We start from the raw sequence: 20,019 nt of genomic DNA on the forward strand, positions 1-20,019 counted from the left end.
TGCTGCTGTTTCTTCCTGATTTATTTGAATTAAACAAAACCCACCGAAGCCGCGTGCGGCATCTAATCTGCTCTCAACTGATATCGAACAAATCCCCCAATTATTCCCCCTTCACCCTCTTCTACACCAGCAATGATCTCCAGAACAGCTTCCGAATGCATCCAGCATCTTAAAGCATTTTCTCCGCCTCCAACGCTCTGGCATTCTCTACCGCTCGGCCGTCGCTCGGCCGTGCTCATCCTCCTCCATCCCAATGCCGATGGGGATTTAAACGTCGTCCTCACCATGCGCAGCAACGGCCTCTCCTCTTTCTCAAACCAGGCTGCGTTTCCGGGGGGTAAACAATTTACTCCATTCTTCTTCTATCCAAGACCATTGACCGCTAACAATTGCAATCCACACAGGCAAAGCCGACCTCGAATCAGAGTCCCCATTCACCGTCGCCCGCCGCGAAGCCAGCGAAGAAATCGGTTTCCCGCAAGAGCTCAACGAGTCCAAATACCGCTTCGAGAACCTAACCGAGCTGCCCTGCCACCTTGCGCGCAACTGGCTTGTCGTCCGACCTTGCGTCGGATTCGTGTCCCACCGCAACGTGATCCACGACGGCGTCGGCGTCGATATCAGCGAGTTTCTCAGCGTCGCGTCCGAGAACGAAGTCAGCGCGATCTTCACGGTGCCGTTTGATCGGTTTCTGAGTGCGGAGAAGGGGTGGTATAAAGGTACGTGGATGGACTGGGCCGGACTACGATGGCGCCAGCATATATTCTCAGTCAAAGCATCCGCATCCGACATCCTCCCCGAATCATTATCATCCCCAAAGAAGCAGAAAGTCTACCCGGTCTGGGGTCTAACCGCGCGAATCCTGATCGACGCGGCACGCATCGGCTTTGCCAAAGAGCCAGAGATGGAATACATTGATAAAGTGGGAGACGAGCTGCTGATTTCGAATCTCGTGAGGATCGGCGAACTCGGGCCGGAGAGAGATCGCGAGAGAGAGATGGCGACGAAGTTTTCGGATCTGTTTGATAAAGAGCTTTTAGCGAAGCTGTGATTACATATTTTCTTCTTTTGGCATACAGGCGTTCTTGTGTTTTTGAGCTTTATATAGGAGTTGGTTTGGTCGCATGTAAATACTACAATTACTAAATGAAATAGATTTATTTTGTAACATCCATCGGCTAATCAAATCTCAAAAGCGCGTCTATCTTTCCCGTACATGAAAAAAGGAGATGACAAGAAACTGACTTAAACAGCCTCGGAAATGAGAGCGTTGAGACGCGAGATCTTGGACGAGACAGAGAGGTCGACAGTGCGGTCGCCAAGCTCGACGACGACGCCTCCGAGGATCTCGGGGTTGACCTGGTATTAATTGTTGTTAGCGTCATTTGTCTTTATAACACAATCCTTCACGAAATAAGGATATATACCTTGTTGGTGACCTTGAGCTTCTTGCCGGCACCGACAAACGCAGACTTGGAAATAGCAGCCTCGATGCGGTTCAAGAGCTTGGACTCCAAAGGCTATACGAATCAATCCATCAGCATTTCTCCTCAACACAAACAAAACAGCAATCAAACACATACAGCAGCAGAGGTAACGGTAGCCTCAACCTCTCCCTTGTAGGCACGCATAAGAGTCTCGTAGTTGGAGATGATGCTGGGGAGCAGACCGAGTCTGTTGTTGTCGGCGAGGACGGAGAGCAGGTTGGTGACAGCAGGAGCAGACTTGACGGACTTGGAGAGCGATTCAACGACGGTGGCCTTGTCAGCAGCGGAAAGAGCCGGGTTGGAGAGAATGCCGGCGTAGGCGGGCTCCTTCGAGAGAGCGGTCTTGAGGGAGGTCAGGCCCTTGGCGGTGGCATCGAGAGCGGACTCCTTCGCGGAGGCGGTGTACTAGAGGGCGTCAGCAGCTAATTTCGACAGCGCAATCACGATACAAAGGCAATTGCAGATCAATTCAGATCAATTGCTGCTGCTTTCACATACCAAAGCCGAGGCGTAGGTTCCGTCGACACCGAAGAGCTGGACTGGCGGGGTGGTCACGGCAGCCTTGGAGGCGTATGAGCGAGCGGCAAAGACTCTGCTGGAGACCGGCAGGGCGCGAACAAAAGATCTCGCGGGAAACATTGTCGGATTGGCGATATCAGCGGTGGGAAGGAGGAATATCAGAAGTCGAAGGCTTGCGGCCGGAGAAGGAGACGAGCGAAAGGTCTGCACGAAAACCCGCCCGGCCGGCGCTCGGCCAATCACCGCGGGGGCTGAACCCTGAACCTGATCATGTAATGGATTATGTAACCACGCGAACGCCTTGCTTTACTAGTAGATAGACAATACAATAACAACAACAAGAGATATTCTAACAATTGCAATACGGAAGGGCACCCGAAATACTGCCACACAGACAGAGTACTGGGATGCTGAACGAGCAGACAAGAACTCAGCAAGAACTCAAGAACTCAGACCTCTACTTACTCTCCTCCAACATACGCTCCACCAACTCAGACAGCGGGCCGAAATCCTTCTTCTCGACCAGCTCGAACTCCTTTGCAAAGTACACAAAATGCTTGAGAGAGGTGTTTAAATGGGGCTGCAGGCCGAGTCGGGTGATGACCTCAAAGTGCTCGCAGTAGATGTGCGCGTAGACTCTGTACAGACGTTTGAAGATCGTGCGGATGATTTGCAGGAAGTTCTTTGGGAATTGTACTCCTAGAAGGTGTCAGCAGATGTGAGAAGTCGTCCAAATCATATGTATCAGTATCATATTGATATAATCAAGATCACGACCACGATCAGTATGAATGATCAGCACAATCACCTACCGATCTTTGCAGGAAACACCGCTGGGTTCTCGAAATACGCCTGCACCCAATTCATAAGATGCTCAATATAATCCGGCGCCGACAGCTTTGTAGGTTTCTTGAACTTCTCGTTGTCCTGCCACAGGTACTCGTATCTACACGCGACGCGCGTTAGCCTCCTTGATCACCACACGAGCAGACCCAACCCAGACTGATCTCACTCATCGGTAGCCTTCATCTCCGGACACGAAGCAGGCGAGCAAAACTGTGTGACTGTGCCGTATAGCATATTGATCTGGTTGTAGAAATCGACCGCTGCACAAACACGTCAGATAAACAAAACAACGCGTTTCCACCTCGACCACACCGACCCCACCACCCAAAACATTCACGTACTGTTCACCGCAAGCCACTCGTTCAGATCCTCGCCCTCAGGAAGCTTGACGGCGTTCCGCAGCGAGCCCGAGCCCAGCGTAGCCTCTGCATACTGTCGGAGCTGGAAGTTTGACGATCCAGACCGGGCGGGCGCGCCTTGGCTGGTCTTGAAGCCTTTAGACGAGCGCGAGTTTCTAATACTGTCAGATCCTGGTTCTTCACAATCATCCTCACAATCAAACAGAACAGCACTCACAGCGACGGAAGAAAAGACATTGCTGGTCCTGTTGTTTGTTTACATCTCAAACTAATTAGAAGCCCGCCCGGCTCCTGACTCAGCACGAGCCCCGCTGCTGACATAAACACGAACCCCGTCGCTGACATTTTCTCTTCTTCTCTGCGCTCTTCTCGGCCCTTCGCATCTTCACCGGTTTTGCTGCTCTAATACCAACCCCCGCAATGTCATATCCCAACCCGAACGAAGCATTCCAGCGCTTCACACGCGCGCTGCAGCAGCAGGCCTCGCGCACCGGCGGCAGCGGCGGCGGTCGCGGGGGTCCCGTCCGCGGCGGTGGAGTGATCGGCCTCGCCGTCGTCTCTGTTCTCGGATCGTGGGCGCTCTCGAACTCGCTCTTCAACGTCGACGGAGGCCATCGCGCAATCAAGTACACGCGACTCAGCGGCGTGCGTCCGGAGATCTACCCTGAGGGCACCCACTTCAACATCCCCTGGTTCGAGACCCCGATCACCTACGACGTCCGCGCCCGGCCTCGCAACGTCGCCTCGCTGACCGGCACGAAGGATCTCCAGATGGTGAACATCACCTGCAGAGTGCTCTCCCGGCCCAAGGTCGAAGCCCTCCCGACAATCTACCGCACCCTCGGCGCCGACTACGACGAGCGCATCCTGCCCTCGATCGTCAACGAGGTCCTCAAGTCCGTCGTCGCCCAGTTCAACGCTTCCCAGCTCATCACCCAGCGCGAGGCCGTCTCCCGCCTCGTGCGCGAGAACCTCGTCAAGCGCGCGTACAAGTTCAACATCCTCCTCGACGACGTCTCGCTCACCCACATGACGTTCTCGCCAGAGTTCACCGCCGCCGTCGAGAGCAAACAGATTGCCCAGCAAGACGCCCAGCGCGCGGCATTCATCGTCGACCGCGCTCGCCAGGAGAAGCAGGGAACCATCGTCCGCGCCCAGGGTGAGGCCAAGTCGGCTGAGCTCATCGGTGAGGCGATCAAGAAGAGCAAGGATTACGTCGAACTCAAGCGGATCGACACCGCGCGTGAGATCGCTTCGATCGTGGGCCAGTCTGGAAACAGAATGGTGCTCGACAGCAACTCCTTGCTCATGAACGTCACCGCCGACTCTCGATTGGATGGAAAGAAGAAGTAGTCTTACTCAATCTCTCTACTATCTGAAATTATATGAAAAAAATAAGCAGGGTGGTTTTCGGATTTAGTGTCGGTTAAATCTCTTATGATCTGTATATATTCGCACAACAAGCTTATCTATTGATGGTTCTCAATATAATAAGATGTCCTTGACCAATTTATTAAAGATTACATGTAAACAGAAGCAAACCACCAGAAGACCGTCAGCCCTCCAACTCCGGAATCGCCTTCTCCCACTCCTCCAGTATCGTGCGGAAGAACTCAATGTGTGCGTCCGCCATACTGCCCATCGTGTCCTTCATCTCAAACGATTTGATGCGCTCAAAGTCCCGCAGATCTCTCGTAACCTCTTTGTCGAACGAGAGCGAGATCTCGTGCGCTTCCTCGGCCTCCTTGGTTAGTTCCTCGAGTCGCGTGTCGAGCTTCCGTAGCCGCTCTATCCGCGCTACGTGGTGGTCCACACCCCGGAGATCTTCGACCTTTGATCGTAAAAACCCGTTGCCGCCGCCGGACGCGAGAACGTTGCGCTCGACGGTGGCCTTGTTGAGGTAGTCCAGCAGACCTTCGTAGTCGAGCTGTTTCTGCTCGCGCTGCTTGAGCAATTGCTTCAGCGCCCCGTCGTAGTTCTCCATATCCCGGAGCGAGACAACGTAGTTAAGATCGAGGTTCTCGCGCAGCGCGTGGATCGCTTCCGCACTCGCATCGAGCTTACCCGCAAACGCCTTGAACGCCTGCTGCATGTCCGGCTCCAGCGGCGACAGCTTCGCAAACTGGCTCGCAAACTCGCGCGTGTCCTGCTCCCACTCGAGCTCGTGCTTCGCCAGCCGGCTCATGACTTTCTCCGTGTGCGTCACGTCGTCGGCGAGCTTGTCTGCGCGCTCCTTGGCGGGGACAAAGTCGTCCTTGCCCTTGGGAATCTTTGCAAACGCGTTCACGAGCGCATCGCTGAACCCGTCAAACACACCCGACGACTCGCCCACCGTCGCGGCCTTGACCGGGTGCGCGCGCATGTACGCGTTCCATTCGTAGGATTCGAGAAAGACGGCTAGGACTGCGGCCGTGCGCAGGATCGGGTGGTTCGAGATCCGTTCCAGGAACCGGCCGAGCGAGTTCGCTCGTCGAGAGGTGAACTCACCGCCAAACCTGTCGCCGGTGATGTACTCTAAACCCACGAAATCAATAATCAGCTACAAAGATCAACCAGCAAATGCAGAACTACGAACAGCACATACCCATGCGCTGCTTGTCTGGCAGCGGCGGCACCGCGCACGCAGGATAGTCGCGCGCAATGACATTATACAAATACACAAAATCAGAAAACCTCCGCCGGACTCTAAACTCAGGCGCCTGGAACTGCGGAAAGTCCGAGACGGTGGTGACCAGATAGGTTATATATGCGTTCTGCGTGCCCTCGAGCTCCTTCTGCGGATCAGACACGCGGCACGCCAGCGTCGAGCTCCACAGCGCGTCCTTGTCCTCGTCTGTCTCCGGCGCGCGCTCGGTCACGATCGTGGCCGACGACGGGTGCAGTGCAGAGGCGGAGGTCGACATCGCGGTAGTTGTTCAGAGCTGGCTTTGCTGCAGTGGTGGAGCGCAGGTCGAGATAGCGGCGGAGGGCAACTACGTAATTCCACCAGGCCCTCGGCCACGTGACTGCTGACAAAATATTAAAAGCGGCGCTCGCTCGTCTTGTTTCTTCACGAGGCTGGATATCTGATCTTTTGCTGAATTATCAGAGGAGAAGAACAGACACAGGTTCAGCAGAAGATTGTACAATGTCGTCAATAGCACTGACTGCAGGCTCGCCGCTGGCAGAGACGCTGCAGGCCTCCGTCGGCGAGCGGTTGCGAGCGGACGGGTTTGCTGAGGACGAGACGCCTTTTATCTCAGAGTTTGTCGTGATTATGATCTGCAACAACAAAGGGCCCGAGCAGATCAGCAGCGAGCTTACGGATCTGCTGGGCGCGAACAGGTTCAGTGGCGACTTTATTGGGTGGCTGTTTGACGAGCTGCGGAGGTTGGCTGGCGGTGAAAGCGGGCAGCAGCAGCAGCAGCAGCAGCAGGAGGTCGCTCCGGCGAATGAGCAGGGTGGGAGTAGACTGACTGATGCTATCAACGTTGATCTGTCGAAAGCGCCCTCTGCGCCGGCGGCGATCAGGAATAGCGCGAACGGCGGCCAGGTCAGGAAAGGCCGGGATCTGAGGAGCGTGATGCACGGCGTCCGAGGAAACCAGTTCTCGATCAACAAGGGTGGCCAGACGCGCCAGCAGTTTAACAACATGCGCGGTCGGGGCGCGAACAATTTCATGAACAACGAGATGTACAACAGAATGAACATGAACTACAACCAAAACCACAACAACAACAGCAACAGCAATATCAACAATTTCAACGGCATGTACCAGAACAACGGGTATCAAGACATGGGCATGCCACCGGCTCAGCAACAGACGGCCGCGCAGGCAGTCACTCTGTCGCGGTGTCGTCATTGGCCGTATCACGACTCGATCTGCAAGTTCCCGCATCCGATGGCGATCTGCGAGTATGTCTCTCACACTATCTATCTGAACAAACAAGAATGCAACTAACGTACTAATCTAGACACTACCCAAACTGCCCGAATATGCGCGGCACATGTCCTAAAATCCACGTGGGCGAAGACATGACGGCCGAAGACGCGCAGAAATACATTGAATCAAACGGTACCTACGAGTTCACCCCGCTGTACGAGATGGGCAATCAGATGTACGCCCGGCTCCGGGCGCAGAAGAAAGCAGAGATGATGCGAATGGCGCAGGAGAACGAGTTACGGCAACAGGCGCAGCTCAGTCTGCAACGGAACCACAACCAGCAGCGGCAGCGACCGACCAGCAGCACCACCCCGCTGTGCAAGTTCGCGCTGAGGTGCACAAACGCAGACTGCGTGTTTGTCCACCCAACCCCCGCCAACGGCGACGCACTTGTGCTCAGCGCGGAAGCGTGTCCGGAAGGTACGGGCTGCACCGACGAAAACTGCGACAAAGCACATCCATCTCCCGCCTCGATGCGCTCGGCCGCAAGCTACACGGCCGACACGCAAATGTCCGACGGCGGGTTCAGCAAACCAAACTACCTCGACCCCTGCCGCTACGGCGCGTACTGCACCAACCCGCACTGCAAATACCGCCACGCGACATCCACCGTGCTTTGCCGCGACGGCGCCGACTGCACCCGCCAGGACTGCATGTTCACGCACCCGTTCGCGACACCGTGCAAGTATGACTCGAAATGCATCAACCCGAACTGCATATACTCGCACCCGAACGGCAAGGCCAACCTGCCGAAGACACATGTGTGGGTCGCGGCCAAGAACGGTGAGAGTAACGAGCACGTGAGCGAGCGGTCGTTCGCGGTCGGTGATGACGAGGTCGAGAAGATTGCGCAGCCGGAAGCTGGGTCGTCGTCGTCCGCGCCTGCTGAAGTCGGCGCGTGAGCGCAAAAATCAGTCAGGCTGGTCGACCATCATAAAATGTTTCTCTCTCTTTGTTCAAAAACTGTACACTTTTTCTTTATGGGTGCTCTCTCGATTGCTTCATTTTTTTATTTTACATCTCGTGTATTTTGCTCTGGGTATCTGTAATCGTTATCGGGTAGGATTTCTTTCTTTCGTCTCTTCTTCTAGCTCTTGCTCTTTCGAGCGCGGCCGTTGTGAATGGAATGTCTCTTGGTCATGAATGAATGTATTATAGTCAATTCGATCATCTTTTTTCTCTTCTTCTTCAATTCAGCAGCTATAGAAACTCATATGGAAAGCAAGGAAAGGTAGCTTGACACGGAGGTTGAAGCGCAGGTTAAGTGTCGTGGTCGGTTGTGCTTGAGGGATTATATATCGTGTTATATTTCGAAAGCATCTTTTCACGTAAACTGTAGTCAGAATATCACGAGCATAGAGAAAATAGAAAAGGGAGGGACGAAGAAGCAAACCTGAGATGCCATTACTGGAGATAAATGACCGGCGAGCTGGATCGCGATTCCGAGCCAGTGTTTGCAGCCTGATAGATCGCTTGAGCTGGATGATGAGTACGCACAGAAACAATTGTGCTTCTAGTTAGCCAAGCCCTTCTTACTCAAAAACATACGATTGCACAAGCACAGAAAAAAACAGAGCTAAGAGCAGAAACAGACCAATACAGATCAATCCCAAAGTTCCAGCACGTAGTAGCAAGCCAATGAATCTCCTCCGCCGGATACCGCTCCTTGAACTCCTCGCTCAGCTTGACGCGTACTTGGTTAATTATATCCTCGGCGACGGACGCGCGGCGCGGAAGCGCGATCGTCAGGATACAGCGGATCCACCGCGACAGTTTCGCGATATCTTTGCCGGCGTCGGCGAGGACTGAGCGCATTATGAGCTGTCGTGCTTGTTAGCTTGGTGTCGTGTAAGAGGTAGAGGGAGCACGGGCGAACCTGTAGAACCTGCAGAACGTCTAGTCGAACAAAACAGTTAGCTTCCCAGGCAAACATAAACAAAGACGACTCTCCAAACCATCAGTCGGACCCCGCGACGACAGCAAGATATCAATCAAACTCTCGTATATCTTCAGACTCTGCAAATTCCGCGGCGCAGACTGACTACCACCCTGCAGCTGACTGGCGTAGCTCCCCACAAGATCGATCACTGACTCTACGATTTCAGGCAACGTACTCCACAGCTCGAGATTAACCGCGGATTCGAACTGGAACGAGAGAACAGCGGCTGTCTTTGCTTGTACCTCGAGGTTTTTGGTTTCAAGCTCAGCATCGTCGTCGGCGAGCAGAGTTAGGTATTTTGACGCGATCGACAAAAACTCTTTTGTATGCCGCAATGTAGCTTGGAACAACTCCTGCTGCTCAACAATAACATGCCTGCTACGCGCAAGATATATCGACGCCGACGTAGCCAGAAACTTCGCCGCCACAGTCTGCCACACAACCGCTCCGTCGCAGCCGCCATTCACAACCTGCTCATACAGCGCCAAAAACTTCAGCGAGATCTCCGACAGTCGCAAGGTACACTCCGCAGGCCACGTCTTGCAAAACTTGAGCGCGGTGTTATACGCCGTGCGCGAGAACCATTCGTACTCTGCCTGGTCGAACGAGAAGGCTGGGTCTTTGAATTTCCAGCCGCGCGACTGCTTCGCCATATCGTACGAGTTTTCAAAGTAGCGACACAGCTGCTCCAGTCTCTCGTCCGATCGCGCTGCACCATCTTCACCGCCGTCACCAGGGTTCTTCTCGCCATCGAGGATGATGAGCCGGATAACGCAGCGGAGAAGGGCGGGGATATGCACCGACACGGACTCGCGACCGGGTTGTGAGCCGCTGGTGGGTGCGGTGGCTTCTTGGCCTATCTTTTGGAGAATGAGTTTCATGGCGGCGAGGGTGACTTGCTTGTTGTCGCGCTCTTGCGCTTCCATTGCGCAAGCGGATAGGATCTTGCAGTCCGTGGTCGGGGAGTTGCATATCCGGTCTAGACAAGTGAGGGCTAGTCGAGGTTAGCAGAGATATCTACATAAGAGCAAAGGGGAGGAAGAACCTAGCGAATCGTCAAACATCCCAAGCGCAGTTTTAAACAGCAAATACTGCGTCAACGGCGCCTCCTTCGCCGACGCCGGCATGCGACTGGTGTAGAGCTCGAGCGCGTGCTCGTAGTTTTGCAGGTGAACTTCACACAGCATCATCTTCCGTATGATTTTCGTGCGGTTGATTTCGCCGCCGTTGGCAAAGACGGAGCTGATTGCGAGTGCGAACCAGGAGTTTGCGGTTTGGTATTCGGAGCGCGCAAAGCAGCTTGCTGCAATGCTCCATATGATCTATAGAGGTCAGTAGACTGCTCTTGAATATGTTGGAGCAAATGCTTACACTCTGCCCACTGTTTACCACGTTTGTGGGTAACGCCTCTGGCAACAGTCGTTCCAATTCTACCAGAGTCAGTCTCCGAAAGTGAAAATCAATAAACACAAAGCATACCCGCAAAAAGTTTCTCAAGACCGGCGATAGATTCACCAGACGCCCCAAGCCGTGCTGCGATAGCCAGGCGACTGAGAAGCACACGGTGCGTCCACTCGACGTTTTTCTCAAACGATAGCTTTTTGGTTAGCAGGTAGTCTAGAGCTTTGCAGGCGTGGAGAGGGTGCAGCTCTGAGAGACTTCGGATTTTGGACATGATGCTGGAGGAGTCATTAGCATTGGAACAGCGGCGCGGTGACGGTTTTAATTACATTGGGAACGAAGTTGCGTCGAGGTTGCCGATAAAGATCATTTGCATGATACCTAGCTTCTTGTCAACACCCGCAAACCAAAACACACCAAATCTCTAGAAGAAGAAACTCACTATCGGAAAGAGTCTCAGCCGACGCGCCCTCTTTCACTGCAATCTCAAACTTAAGCACGAGCGACCAAATCGTGCTCGGGTACTCATCATCCATGCTCTGCAGCACCCGCTTCGCCTTCTCAAGTCTCGCCCCGTCGCTACCACTGCAATACGCTCTCACGAGATTCCGCGAGATGTTGTATTTCAGCTCGAGCAAAGCCTCTGACGGCTCATCCTCATCGCGCGAATTAGCGAGCGAAAACAGAGATAGCGCGTGTTCGAGCCAGGACTCGGCGCGCTCAGAGTCGTGTCTGCGGGCAAATTCGGTGCCGATGGTGGATAGGATCTTGACAAGGTATTCGAGTTTTCGGGTCGGAACTGTGTGCGATGTCGTCGTCGGCAGTTTGCTGTACCAGGTAATCATGAGCTCGTAGTTTCCTGTCTTCCATGCCTATCACCATTCTGTCAGTAGCAACCCGCAGCTCAGGAAGAGAGACAACATACGGCATAGATCCTAATAACGCAATACTCCACCTTGACAAGGAACCCGGCCTGCTTATCGACAACCTGCTCCTGACTCGCGACCGCCGCGTCGTATATTTTCGGCACGCGCGTCAACAGCTTCATCAGCGCCTCGATCGCATCGTTATCAAGACAGGATTTCATAGCTTTCAAATACGCCTTGAAAACTCGTAGATCCGCGCCCGCGCCTTTCGAAAGTCGTTCGCAGCACTCGATAAGCAGGCACGCAAACGCACGCACAGTGCAGAGCACCTGCATCTCTGCTCCTCCTCCTTCTTCCCTCTCAGCAGCTTCATGACTAAAAACAGTAGCGAGGTTCCACAGCTGCACGCCTATCTCGTCGAGCTTGCAGCTGTTCAAAGTCGAGATCTTGCTCTTCATCGCGAGCGAGGCGAGGAACTGCTCGACTGTTAAGAGGGCGGAGTCCAGCATCGGGACGAGGCTGTGGGTGTCTTTTGAGGGATCTTTGATGTGCTCGTAAATACTCCGAGCCTGCTCTATCGTGTGTGTTAGTACTTTGCATACGTTTGTTATATCGATCTCAGATGATACCGTATATGGTGTTGACTCGCTTCTCCGCAGAGGACAGATGGACAGGCGACTGAGCGTCCTTCCGCGCCGCGTCCAAGCCTCGCTCAGCGTTTGTTATATTTCCAAACAGCAACGATGCCGCTTCAGTCATTCTTATTCTATATTCTGTTGCTGCTGGCGACGGGAGAGTGACACGTTCTGTTGATCTTCACGAGAGCGACGCGTGAACCCTTACCCGCGTGCTCTTCGCGACTTTCCTTTAAAGGCAGGAGGAGAATTCTTCTATCTACTATCTATTTGTCTTGGATTCTATTTATCGCGCAAAGATCATCTCATGATTGTAGTCAGCGCGTATCCCATCATACCCCGTAATCGTACATCATTCGGCTCGCGGACTCCCAGACGACGGTTAGACCGATTGACTGATAGTGCGGAAAACAAGACGGCGTAAGAGGCAGAGAAGACAAGGCTCTCGAACCATTCGTGTGCTTCGTCAAAGGATACCGGGAGAAGGGTGCCGATGGCACGCGGAGACACAAATTGCGCTAGTTCCCCCCAGCGCTGGGGGGTTTCGAGCAGGATACCTGATCATATGTTAGAAGACTATGCTATCGAGAAGAAAAAGTAGAAGACATACTCCAGCCGCAGATTAGACATCCAAGAAGAGGACCAAGGGTATTGTCCCAAGTGATAGGCTTCGCTTTCGGGAAAAAGTACGGTCCGAGTCTCGAGCGCGTCAGACAGACGCCATACCAGGTCAAAGTAACAAAGAGTCCCAAGAACGACGAGGACCGCGCAGAGGACTTTAATACGTGCGCGATCTGGGCCAAGATCGGTGTTCTAGATCGTAAATTTCGCAGCTGCAGGACTGTGTTTAGAGGAAGGTAGATGACAAGCGCGGCCTTGAACGCTTTCCAGAAACGCAAGACGGCGTGCATCTCGCAGTTCTCGGCCATGTTTTCGTGGATGAGAACGCAGGGAAGCGGGATCGACTTTACTGGATCGCCGTACTCGCGGGGTAAACCGAGGTTTTTCGTCATGGGCTCGAGGATCCCGGCCATGCCGGTTTCGACGCCGTAGATGAACTTGCGCTGCTGCGCGAGGCGGAGCATGTCGAGCAAGCGCGTGTCGAGATCGGCGTAGCGCGTGATCCAGGTGTTGTAGGACTTTGGCAGGCGATCGGGCCTGTAGAACCAGGCGTACATAACGACGGAGCTGGAGGAGACGAAGGAGAGCATGTCGCAGGTGTTGAGGGAGATGGGCAGGCGATTGCGGGCGAGGATGTGACGTCTGAAGAGGTAGTCGCAAGCCGAGGTGAAGGTGAAGAGGGTGGTGTCGATTGTCCGGCTGTGGTCGTGGTGATCTAGCTTTTCAGAGACCACAGACTCGATCTGTTTGACGGCGACGGACTTGCGGACGCGGCGCTGGTGCCAGCGCATGACGAGCATGCTTGCGATGGCTGAGCCGAGGAAGGAGGATTGGCGGAGGGAGAGGCGGCGTTTGGGGAAGAGGCGCTCGATGATGCGGGTAGTAGAGACAGATGAGCCGAGGAGAAAGAACCAGAACGCGGGGAGTTCGTTGCGGGAGAGAGCAGAGAGGAGGATGTGTTTGACCATGCTGGGGAGCTGGCGCAGACGGTCGCGGGTCTGGAGGGCGCGGACGGCCGCGTTGAGGAGGCGGGGGCCGACATTTGAAGCGTAGAAGATGGCGAAGGCGATGAGGGCTCTGTTAATCGTTAGATGTGGAAGTGAGAGAGGAGGAGAGGAGGAGGTGGAGCATACGGGACTACGGCGGGATCAGAGGAGATGCGACGGGGAAGGGATGAGTGGAGATGAGGAGATGCGGGGTGGAGGGACCTGGACATGCTGAGCGGGAGATGCAGAGGCAGAGGCGGCCATTGGCCTGGCCGAGGAGTAGAGAGAAGAGTGGAGTGGAGTAGGTAGTAGATAGCAGAGTAGAGTAGAGAGTAAAGAGTAGATAGTAGATAGTAGAGTAGAGTATGGTAATGCTTTCACGTGCCAGGAGCTACAATAGAGACGCGGTCGCGATGCAGATCTGAGAATGAATACTCATCCAACGCGTTACTTCACCATGTTTACGAGTACTATTGACTACTAGGAATAGAATTGATAAAATATCATTACACAACCGCCGAGAAATCTAATATACAATGTAATTACCATTACATAAACCAGTCCCAAACAAAAACAGCAAATCACACGGTATCGATGTTAACCTTTACTATAGCATCCGAACAGCGAAAACAAATGACGAAAATAGTGATACAATAGACGACAACACGACCTGCCAATTTACAACTCCTGGCTGGGGCCCTTGCCGGGCTTGCCAGACTTCTTGGGGAGCAGGTTCTGGTGGATGTTGGGCAAGACACCACCCTGGGCGATGGTGACGTGACCAAGAAGCTTGTTCAACTCCTCATCATTTCGGATGGCGAGCTGGAGATGACGGGGGATGATACGAGCTGTATATGCTGTTAGCAGTGTAGATGATGATAGAATAAAGATGAATACTCACTCTTCTTGTTGTCACGGGCGGCGTTACCGGCCAACTCAAGAATTTCAGCGGCCAAGTACTCAAGGACGGCGGCGAGGTAGACTAATGAGTGTTAGAGTATGATAAATGGAGTGTGATGACGCGATGTTGTGATTGTAAGACGCGTCAAACAAGTTGAACAATCAACATCATCCAAGTTCAACAACAGAAGAGGTACACACCAGGAGCACCGGCACCGACACGCTGGGCGTAGTTGCCCTTGCGCAAGAGTCTGTGGACACGACCGACAGGGAAGGCGAGACCGGCCTTAGCAGAGCGGGACTGCGACGACTTGGCGCCGGACGCAGCCTTTCCGCCAGATTTTCCTCCAGAAGACATTGTGGTTGTTGTGGTATAGAAGAGCAGGGAAGCTAGAAGAGGTGATGGAGATGGAAGAACGACGGAGGCGGCGGGCGCAGGGTCTTTATAGGCGCGGCGGGCGCGGGCGCATCAACCCGGGTTAGGGCCCAGCCTGGAATGGGCGGCGCGGTGCTGGTTGATGCTCGCCCGCCGCAGACGCCTATAAAGACCCGCCTGCCCCCGCCCGCCTCCTCTTCTCTTCCGCACACATCCGCTCCTCTGATCTCTACTCTCTTCAGACTACTTTCACTACACAACAATGCCTCCCAAGACCGCCGAGAAGAAGCCCACCACCGCCGGCAAGGCCCCTGCCGGAAAGGCCCCTGCTGAGAAGAAGGAGGCTGGCAAGAAGACCACCGCTCCCTCTGACAAGAAGAAGCGCTCCAAGACCCGCAAGGAGACCTACTCTTCTTATATCTACAAGGGTGTGTATTTGCTCTATTTTGTGATTTATTCTGGCTATATATCGCGTCTTTTCATATTTCTAACGCGTCTTTTATATCTATAGTCCTCAAGCAGGTCCACCCCGACACTGGTATCTCCAACCGTGCCATGTCCATCCTCAACTCATTCGTCAACGACATCTTCGAGCGCATCGCCACCGAGGCCTCCAAGCTAGCTGCCTACAACAAGAAGAGCACCATCTCCTCGCGTGAGATCCAGACCGCTGTCCGTCTCATTCTCCCCGGTGAGCTTGCCAAGCACGCCGTTGCTGAGGGCACCAAGGCTGTCACCAAGTACTCTTCGTCGTCAAAGTAAACTGCTAGAGTGCTTGAAGTCGTGGTTTAAGATAGCGATGTGTAATGGAATATGGTGTATTTTCGTTCCTTTTGTTGGTTATGGTTTTATGGGCCGGTTAGTGTTTGTCATTTCTTGAGTCGAAGACTCCTGTGTTTTATTAGTCCCGTGTACATTATTATCAATCCTATCCCTCTTACATCTATTATTTATATTCTATTCTATATCTTACGCGTACAATATATCTTCCTTGCAGTAGCAATAATACAAATAACCAGGAATGTTGCTGAGAATGCAGCCTCAACGTCAGCATCGTCCCATCACCCACTTCCTTCGCCTTCTCCCTGCCCTCAAATTCCTCTTATGTAATAACTTACGTCATCACTCTTTTTTATTGCAAAAACACGCGTTTTACACCGGTAATCGCTCACTTTCTTGTTTTGATCTACGCCGCATTCTCATTGGCCCGAAACTCGTCACACTCGTGTGCTGCGGTTTACGCGTGCCGACACGTCGACGCGTGTAGTATCTAGCACACTTGTTTTGTTTTCTTTTTTTGTTGTTATGATCAACTACACGTGTTATCTATCAACATTCTCTATTAACTCTAGTATTTACAATGCTCATGCTCTCCTCACCACCTCCCTCACCAAATCTCCGCCCAACCTCTCCATCTCCCTCACCATCCCATCCACATTCGCCCGCACCGTAGCCGTCCCCTTCTGCTCAACCCCCTCCTCCTGCACCGGCCTCGTAGAGTACCCAAGATACACCTTCCAGCTTCTCTCCGCCATAATCCGCGGATCCCACACCCCCGCAATCACGTCGTTCCGCAGCCTGTTGCGGAAAAACACCGCCGCGCCATCAAACACGCTCTCCAGCTCCTTAAAGTACAGCTCGACCGGCTCGTTCAGCTGCTCAACGCCAGGCGGATACGCGCTCTCCTCCGCCGGAATCTTCTCCAGATAAATCACGAAATCAAAGTCCTCCACCGGCGACACAAACAACTTCCTAAACTCGTCCGCCTCCCCGCCAAACACAACCCCGCCGCTCTTCAGCGCCGCGCAACTCGCCCTCGCCAGCGCTGTCATCCGGCTCGCAATCACCTTCCGCGGATTCGGCTGCGTCCACATCATCCCGCTGCGCTCGTAGTTGATTGCAATAAACAGCGCCCCTTGTGACAGCTCTGGATCGTTCGCCCGCTGCTGCTTGAACTTCTCCCGCACCCCCTGCACATCCGCAATCGTCAGCGTCTGATCCACATCCAAGATCAGCGGCTCGCTACGCCAGTCCCAATGCGCAAGGAAATACAGCACCCGTAGAAAGCCCGTATACGACGACGCCGGCGCGCTCCACGGGAACGGCTTCAAAAACACCGCCAGCGTCAACATCTCCACCGTCACCGCGTCAAAATGATCACTCAGGTAGTGCGCGTGCAGCCACTTCTTCACGCGCCGAACCGTCCCCGATAAAAACGGGTAGCGGTGGCACAGCGTCGCAAACTCCGTCGTATGCCGCGCCGCCAACGTGAACTCCCGCTCGAGCGTCTTGAACCCGCGCAGACCGAGATCCCGGTCCGGCTTGTAATTCCTCAACATCGCCGCCTCGCGCTCTGTCCGCAGCCGCACCCGGAACGCGTACCCGGACGGCATCAGCACGTCCAGGAACGCGAAATTCTCAATCGTGTCCGGGTCCCGGTCCAGCCCGGTGTTTGTCACCACCGTCGGATCCATCCGGCAAAGACTCTGCCCGATGCCCAGCAAAAACGCAGCTTTGCTGTGCTGCACCGCCTTCAGATCGTCAGGCCACTTGGCCGACGTCTCAAGCTCGATCACGACGTTTGAGAAATCCTCGCTAGAGTGCACCGAAAACTCCACCGGCGGCCGAACGCTCGCGTACCGCAGCCGCTCTGAGGCAGGCAGAACTGCGCTGACCTTCAACGGCAGGTCGTCGATGTCAATCAGCATCTTCCGCAGCAGATCAAACTCGTCCAAGTTCTTCTGATACAGCGCGATCGCGTTCGTCCCCGGCGCGTCCGCCAGCTCCCGATCCTGCGCAAACATCTTATTCAACCCATCCCCAACCACATACAACCCCTTCGTCATCGCCTCGCCCACATGTCGCTCGAGCACGTACCTCACAATCTGCGTCACCACACTCTCCTCCGCCCGCGGCTCCCACACCACGCTCTCTGTGATACTCCCGTCCTTGAACCGCCGCAGCTCAGACTTGCGGCCCCAAAACTTGCGGAACTCTGCCGACGCCTGCTTGTCCTCCGCCGACGGGCCGTGGATCACCAACCGCTCGCTGTGCTCGGGATTCAGAAGCAGGCCGATCGTGAACGCAGGCTCGCCGGAGGACGACGGCTTCCGGCTCTCCACCGCAAACTTGAAGTTCTCCGTCGCGCGAACCGAAATCAAATCCACGCGCTCGCCAAGTCCTTGCTTCAGGACCTCGTACACGCGCGCGGAAAGGTAGCCGTAGTAGGACGGGTTGAACACGCGGCCGAGGTCGCGGAAGGACTTGTCTTCTGGTGGGAATTTGGCGCAAAAGGTCAGATCGCTTTGGTAGATCACGCTGTCTACTTTTTCAAGAAAGACAGAGTCAAAGTGGTCGCCGTTCACGTCGTCGAGCTCTTTGACTGTCAGCGCTGCCTCATGGCGGAACTACTTTTGTTAGCTCGTTATTCACAAATACTAAAGAGATAAATTACCTTGCTGTAGTCTGATGGAGACATGCGGTAGAGAACATTCAGGTTGACATCGTTCTGGACCAACACCGGACGTCCGTCAAACACAGACTTGTCAAAGTCAATTCCCTCAACACCAACAGCGACAGGCGTCTCCGCGATATCTGTACTTGCGACATATCCCAGCGTAGCCTTAAACAGCTGATAATTACTAAACCCATTCGCCAAAACCTTTGACCCTCTAGCTCCCCCGCCAACCAGCAAAGCCGCCATCAAAACCGCCCACTCCGCCGCACCGAATCCCGCCGTCGCAGACGAAAACCCGCGCTGCCGAAGCCAGATATCGCCGAGCTTGACCGCGTCGCGGAAGCCGTCGCTGGATTTGATCGCTTTGTTGATAAACACCGTGCTGGAAAAGTGCTGCGTGTCGCTGAGAATGCTGGAGTTGTAGTACGGCGTCGGCTTGAGTTGCTGCTGCGGCGAGACGGACGCGTAGCGCACACAGTTGCGGGCAGGCGAGAGCTTGGAGATTGGGAACGTGTCTTTTGCGATGCCGGGGACGATTCGGATATAGCATTTTGCTTTGTGGAAGTCAGACTCGCTGCCGTCTGTAAATAGTTAGCTCTTCAACTCTCTTCTGAAAATACTTCGATTCGGAGCTACTGTTACCTTTCAGAGAGTCAAGTCTAAGCACGGGACGTAAATGGTCGCCGTCGAGAAACTCATAAGAGAGATCAAAGTTGAGCTGCTCGCTGTTTTTGAACGCGGCGGCGATGTACGCAAGGTAAAACGCGCGCTTGTGAAAGTATCTGTAGTTCAACGTATCCTTCTCCGTGAACAACGCCGCCGGCATATCGACCACGACGTCGATCGCAAACCGCTCGGGACTCTTGATCATCGTCTTCAACGCGTAGCTTCCCACTAAATTAAAGTCCGACGGCGTGCTGTACGCGAACCGGTACTGCGCATCTTTAGGCGGCTTTGGGTCCGGGAACGGGATCGCGATCCCGCTCTTGGAAATCGTCTTCTCGGCATCGGACAGCATCAGGTCTTGCTTGCTGTCCGGGATCGCTTCGATAAAGTCCTTGAGCTTGTGCAGCACACGGTCGACGGCCTTTGTCTTTGTCTCGTCGACCTTGAGTTCTTTTAGCAGTTCGTCGATCTCCAGCTTGAAGATGTTGGACTTGTAGAGCTGCACTGCCTCCTGCAGATTCCGCAGGTCGTCAGCAAGATGGGCTGCCTTTGGCTTCTTCTTCTTCTGCAGCTGCTGCTTGCTGCCGGTAGCTGAAGAGGCCAAATCATCGCCATCTCCGTCGTCTGAGGCCATGTCCTCGTCCTCCTCGCTTTCGTCGAACCCATCAGAGTACGCGTTCTCCTCGACGTCCACAGACTCGTTGTTGCCATTTTCCACCGTCACCTCCTCTCTCTTTCTCTTTGCCACAGTCATATTCCTTATTCTTCCTTCTTTGTAGAGTAGAAAAAGTGCAGAGATGGAAGAAGATCAGACCGCAGACGGAGACCCAAATTTTTTTTTCTTTGCTCCCAACGCGCTCGCTCGGCCAAACCCAATTAAGACCAACTCAGCGCTGATATGACGACAGCCAGCAGGTTCGTTAATATGCGGTTTGTAGAGGCAGATAGAGGGCCTTTATCCGACCAACAAAGCATTATCTTCACTTATCTTCTTTACAATATACCAACAACACCTCTGTCGTCACTAATGCCTTCAATG

At 54.0% G+C, this 20,019-nt stretch overlaps 11 protein-coding genes across 11 annotated transcripts; 4 read left to right on the plus strand and 7 right to left on the minus strand.

The window, feature by feature from the left end:
- Window positions 1–94: 94 nt before the first annotated feature.
- On the plus strand, window positions 95–1,138 carry BZA70DRAFT_292805 (NUDIX hydrolase domain-like protein). The gene is made up of 2 exons (XM_064914388.1): window positions 95–337; window positions 405–1,138. The coding sequence occupies exons 1-2, from the start codon at window positions 133–135 to the stop codon at window positions 1,049–1,051; spliced, it is 852 nt and encodes a 283-aa protein (XP_064770485.1). The 5' UTR covers window positions 95–132; the 3' UTR covers window positions 1,052–1,138.
- Window positions 1,139–2,271, minus strand: BZA70DRAFT_271316 (ATP synthase delta subunit-domain-containing protein). Its single transcript, XM_064911463.1, has 4 exons — window positions 1,986–2,271; window positions 1,584–1,892; window positions 1,428–1,520; window positions 1,139–1,359 (listed from the first exon to the last, which is right to left on the minus strand). The coding sequence occupies exons 1-4, from the start codon at window positions 2,124–2,126 to the stop codon at window positions 1,246–1,248; spliced, it is 657 nt and encodes a 218-aa protein (XP_064770486.1). The 5' UTR covers window positions 2,127–2,271; the 3' UTR covers window positions 1,139–1,245.
- On the minus strand, window positions 2,272–3,459 carry BZA70DRAFT_253218 (maintenance of ploidy protein mob1). The gene is made up of 5 exons (XM_064910736.1): window positions 3,429–3,459; window positions 3,194–3,366; window positions 3,019–3,112; window positions 2,819–2,952; window positions 2,272–2,705 (listed from the first exon to the last, which is right to left on the minus strand). Exons 1-5 carry the CDS (start codon window positions 3,446–3,448, stop codon window positions 2,464–2,466), a joined length of 663 nt encoding a protein of 220 aa, XP_064770487.1. The 5' UTR covers window positions 3,449–3,459; the 3' UTR covers window positions 2,272–2,463.
- Window positions 3,460–3,519: 60 nt separating this feature from the next.
- BZA70DRAFT_271328 (band 7 family-domain-containing protein) lies at window positions 3,520–4,707 on the plus strand. Its single transcript, XM_064911464.1, has one exon. It carries the CDS (start codon window positions 3,632–3,634, stop codon window positions 4,562–4,564), a length of 933 nt encoding a protein of 310 aa, XP_064770488.1. The 5' UTR covers window positions 3,520–3,631; the 3' UTR covers window positions 4,565–4,707.
- On the minus strand, window positions 4,708–6,147 carry BZA70DRAFT_271329 (uncharacterized protein). Its single transcript, XM_064911465.1, has 2 exons — window positions 5,796–6,147; window positions 4,708–5,725 (listed from the first exon to the last, which is right to left on the minus strand). Exons 1-2 carry the CDS (start codon window positions 6,112–6,114, stop codon window positions 4,767–4,769), a joined length of 1,278 nt encoding a protein of 425 aa, XP_064770489.1. The 5' UTR covers window positions 6,115–6,147; the 3' UTR covers window positions 4,708–4,766.
- Window positions 6,148–6,269: 122 nt separating this feature from the next.
- On the plus strand, window positions 6,270–8,403 carry BZA70DRAFT_14699 (uncharacterized protein). Its single transcript, XM_064909673.1, has 2 exons — window positions 6,270–7,105; window positions 7,165–8,403. Exons 1-2 carry the CDS (start codon window positions 6,339–6,341, stop codon window positions 8,033–8,035), a joined length of 1,638 nt encoding a protein of 545 aa, XP_064770490.1. The 5' UTR covers window positions 6,270–6,338; the 3' UTR covers window positions 8,036–8,403.
- BZA70DRAFT_286815 (meiosis protein SPO22/ZIP4 like-domain-containing protein) lies at window positions 8,394–12,098 on the minus strand (the record flags this gene model as incomplete). Its single annotated transcript, XM_064913899.1, has 12 exons — window positions 8,394–8,453; window positions 8,527–8,611; window positions 8,728–8,954; window positions 9,010–9,029; window positions 9,089–10,051; window positions 10,118–10,394; window positions 10,444–10,502; window positions 10,552–10,751; window positions 10,803–10,854; window positions 10,916–11,345; window positions 11,399–11,913; window positions 11,969–12,098. 12 exons carry the CDS (start codon window positions 12,096–12,098, stop codon window positions 8,394–8,396), a joined length of 3,018 nt encoding a protein of 1,005 aa, XP_064770491.1.
- An 88-nt stretch (window positions 12,099–12,186) lies between these two features.
- On the minus strand, window positions 12,187–13,928 carry BZA70DRAFT_14647 (uncharacterized protein). The gene is made up of 3 exons (XM_064909671.1): window positions 13,729–13,928; window positions 12,585–13,672; window positions 12,187–12,531 (listed from the first exon to the last, which is right to left on the minus strand). Exons 1-3 carry the CDS (start codon window positions 13,809–13,811, stop codon window positions 12,275–12,277), a joined length of 1,428 nt encoding a protein of 475 aa, XP_064770492.1. The 5' UTR covers window positions 13,812–13,928; the 3' UTR covers window positions 12,187–12,274.
- A 140-nt stretch (window positions 13,929–14,068) lies between these two features.
- Window positions 14,069–14,985, minus strand: BZA70DRAFT_271363 (histone-fold-containing protein). Its single transcript, XM_064911466.1, has 3 exons — window positions 14,683–14,985; window positions 14,483–14,563; window positions 14,069–14,429 (listed from the first exon to the last, which is right to left on the minus strand). The coding sequence occupies exons 1-3, from the start codon at window positions 14,837–14,839 to the stop codon at window positions 14,260–14,262; spliced, it is 408 nt and encodes a 135-aa protein (XP_064770493.1). The 5' UTR covers window positions 14,840–14,985; the 3' UTR covers window positions 14,069–14,259.
- Window positions 14,986–15,063: 78 nt separating this feature from the next.
- Window positions 15,064–15,924, plus strand: BZA70DRAFT_271365 (histone H2B). The gene is made up of 2 exons (XM_064911467.1): window positions 15,064–15,285; window positions 15,369–15,924. The coding sequence occupies exons 1-2, from the start codon at window positions 15,120–15,122 to the stop codon at window positions 15,617–15,619; spliced, it is 417 nt and encodes a 138-aa protein (XP_064770494.1). The 5' UTR covers window positions 15,064–15,119; the 3' UTR covers window positions 15,620–15,924.
- Window positions 15,925–16,137: 213 nt separating this feature from the next.
- Window positions 16,138–19,878, minus strand: BZA70DRAFT_271366 (Nrap protein). Its single transcript, XM_064911468.1, has 3 exons — window positions 18,957–19,878; window positions 18,312–18,895; window positions 16,138–18,264 (listed from the first exon to the last, which is right to left on the minus strand). The coding sequence occupies exons 1-3, from the start codon at window positions 19,732–19,734 to the stop codon at window positions 16,222–16,224; spliced, it is 3,405 nt and encodes a 1,134-aa protein (XP_064770495.1). The 5' UTR covers window positions 19,735–19,878; the 3' UTR covers window positions 16,138–16,221.
- Window positions 19,879–20,019: the final 141 nt, after the last annotated feature.

This window comes from Myxozyma melibiosi (assembly GCF_037950935.1).
Source record: "Myxozyma melibiosi strain Phaff 52-87 chromosome Unknown BZA70scaffold_1, whole genome shotgun sequence".
Lineage (NCBI taxonomy): Eukaryota > Fungi > Ascomycota > Lipomycetes > Lipomycetales > Lipomycetaceae > Myxozyma > Myxozyma melibiosi.

Excerpts from the sequence above, each read along its gene's own strand:
- BZA70DRAFT_271365 (XM_064911467.1), top strand. The coding sequence starts at position 15,120 with ATGCCTCCCAAGACCGCCGAGAAGAAGCCCACCACCGCCGGCAAGGCC. Across the intron at positions 15,286-15,368 it reads CTCTTCTTATATCTACAAGG|TCCTCAAGCAGGTCCACCCC; the intron begins GTGTGTATTTGC and ends TTATATCTATAG.
- BZA70DRAFT_292805 (XM_064914388.1), top strand. The coding sequence starts at position 133 with ATGATCTCCAGAACAGCTTCCGAATGCATCCAGCATCTTAAAGCATTT. Across the intron at positions 338-404 it reads CCAGGCTGCGTTTCCGGGGG|GCAAAGCCGACCTCGAATCA; the intron begins GTAAACAATTTA and ends CAATCCACACAG.
- BZA70DRAFT_271366 (XM_064911468.1), bottom strand. The coding sequence starts at position 19,734 with ATGACTGTGGCAAAGAGAAAGAGAGAGGAGGTGACGGTGGAAAATGGC. Across the intron at positions 18,896-18,956 it reads TAGACTTGACTCTCTGAAAG|ACGGCAGCGAGTCTGACTTC; the intron begins GTAACAGTAGCT and ends AACTATTTACAG. Across the intron at positions 18,265-18,311 it reads CTCCATCAGACTACAGCAAG|TTCCGCCATGAGGCAGCGCT; the intron begins GTAATTTATCTC and ends TAACAAAAGTAG.
- BZA70DRAFT_14647 (XM_064909671.1), bottom strand. The coding sequence starts at position 13,811 with ATGTCCAGGTCCCTCCACCCCGCATCTCCTCATCTCCACTCATCCCTT. Across the intron at positions 13,673-13,728 it reads TCTGATCCCGCCGTAGTCCC|AGCCCTCATCGCCTTCGCCA; the intron begins GTATGCTCCACC and ends AACGATTAACAG. Across the intron at positions 12,532-12,584 it reads ATGTCTAATCTGCGGCTGGA|GTATCCTGCTCGAAACCCCC; the intron begins GTATGTCTTCTA and ends ACATATGATCAG.
- BZA70DRAFT_14699 (XM_064909673.1), top strand. The coding sequence starts at position 6,339 with ATGTCGTCAATAGCACTGACTGCAGGCTCGCCGCTGGCAGAGACGCTG. Across the intron at positions 7,106-7,164 it reads CATCCGATGGCGATCTGCGA|ACACTACCCAAACTGCCCGA; the intron begins GTATGTCTCTCA and ends GTACTAATCTAG.
- BZA70DRAFT_271316 (XM_064911463.1), bottom strand. The coding sequence starts at position 2,126 with ATGTTTCCCGCGAGATCTTTTGTTCGCGCCCTGCCGGTCTCCAGCAGA. Across the intron at positions 1,893-1,985 it reads GAACCTACGCCTCGGCTTTG|TACACCGCCTCCGCGAAGGA; the intron begins GTATGTGAAAGC and ends GACGCCCTCTAG. Across the intron at positions 1,521-1,583 it reads CTACCGTTACCTCTGCTGCT|CCTTTGGAGTCCAAGCTCTT; the intron begins GTATGTGTTTGA and ends TGATTCGTATAG.
- BZA70DRAFT_271328 (XM_064911464.1), top strand. The coding sequence starts at position 3,632 with ATGTCATATCCCAACCCGAACGAAGCATTCCAGCGCTTCACACGCGCG.
- BZA70DRAFT_271329 (XM_064911465.1), bottom strand. The coding sequence starts at position 6,114 with ATGTCGACCTCCGCCTCTGCACTGCACCCGTCGTCGGCCACGATCGTG. Across the intron at positions 5,726-5,795 it reads GCCAGACAAGCAGCGCATGG|AGTACATCACCGGCGACAGG; the intron begins GTATGTGCTGTT and ends TCGTGGGTTTAG.
- BZA70DRAFT_271363 (XM_064911466.1), bottom strand. The coding sequence starts at position 14,839 with ATGTCTTCTGGAGGAAAATCTGGCGGAAAGGCTGCGTCCGGCGCCAAG. Across the intron at positions 14,564-14,682 it reads TGTCGGTGCCGGTGCTCCTG|TCTACCTCGCCGCCGTCCTT; the intron begins GTGTGTACCTCT and ends AACACTCATTAG. Across the intron at positions 14,430-14,482 it reads CGCCCGTGACAACAAGAAGA|CTCGTATCATCCCCCGTCAT; the intron begins GTGAGTATTCAT and ends CAGCATATACAG.
- BZA70DRAFT_253218 (XM_064910736.1), bottom strand. The coding sequence starts at position 3,448 with ATGTCTTTTCTTCCGTCGCT. Across the intron at positions 3,367-3,428 it reads ATGTCTTTTCTTCCGTCGCT|AAACTCGCGCTCGTCTAAAG; the intron begins GTGAGTGCTGTT and ends TGACAGTATTAG. Across the intron at positions 2,706-2,818 it reads GGTGTTTCCTGCAAAGATCG|GAGTACAATTCCCAAAGAAC; the intron begins GTAGGTGATTGT and ends GACACCTTCTAG.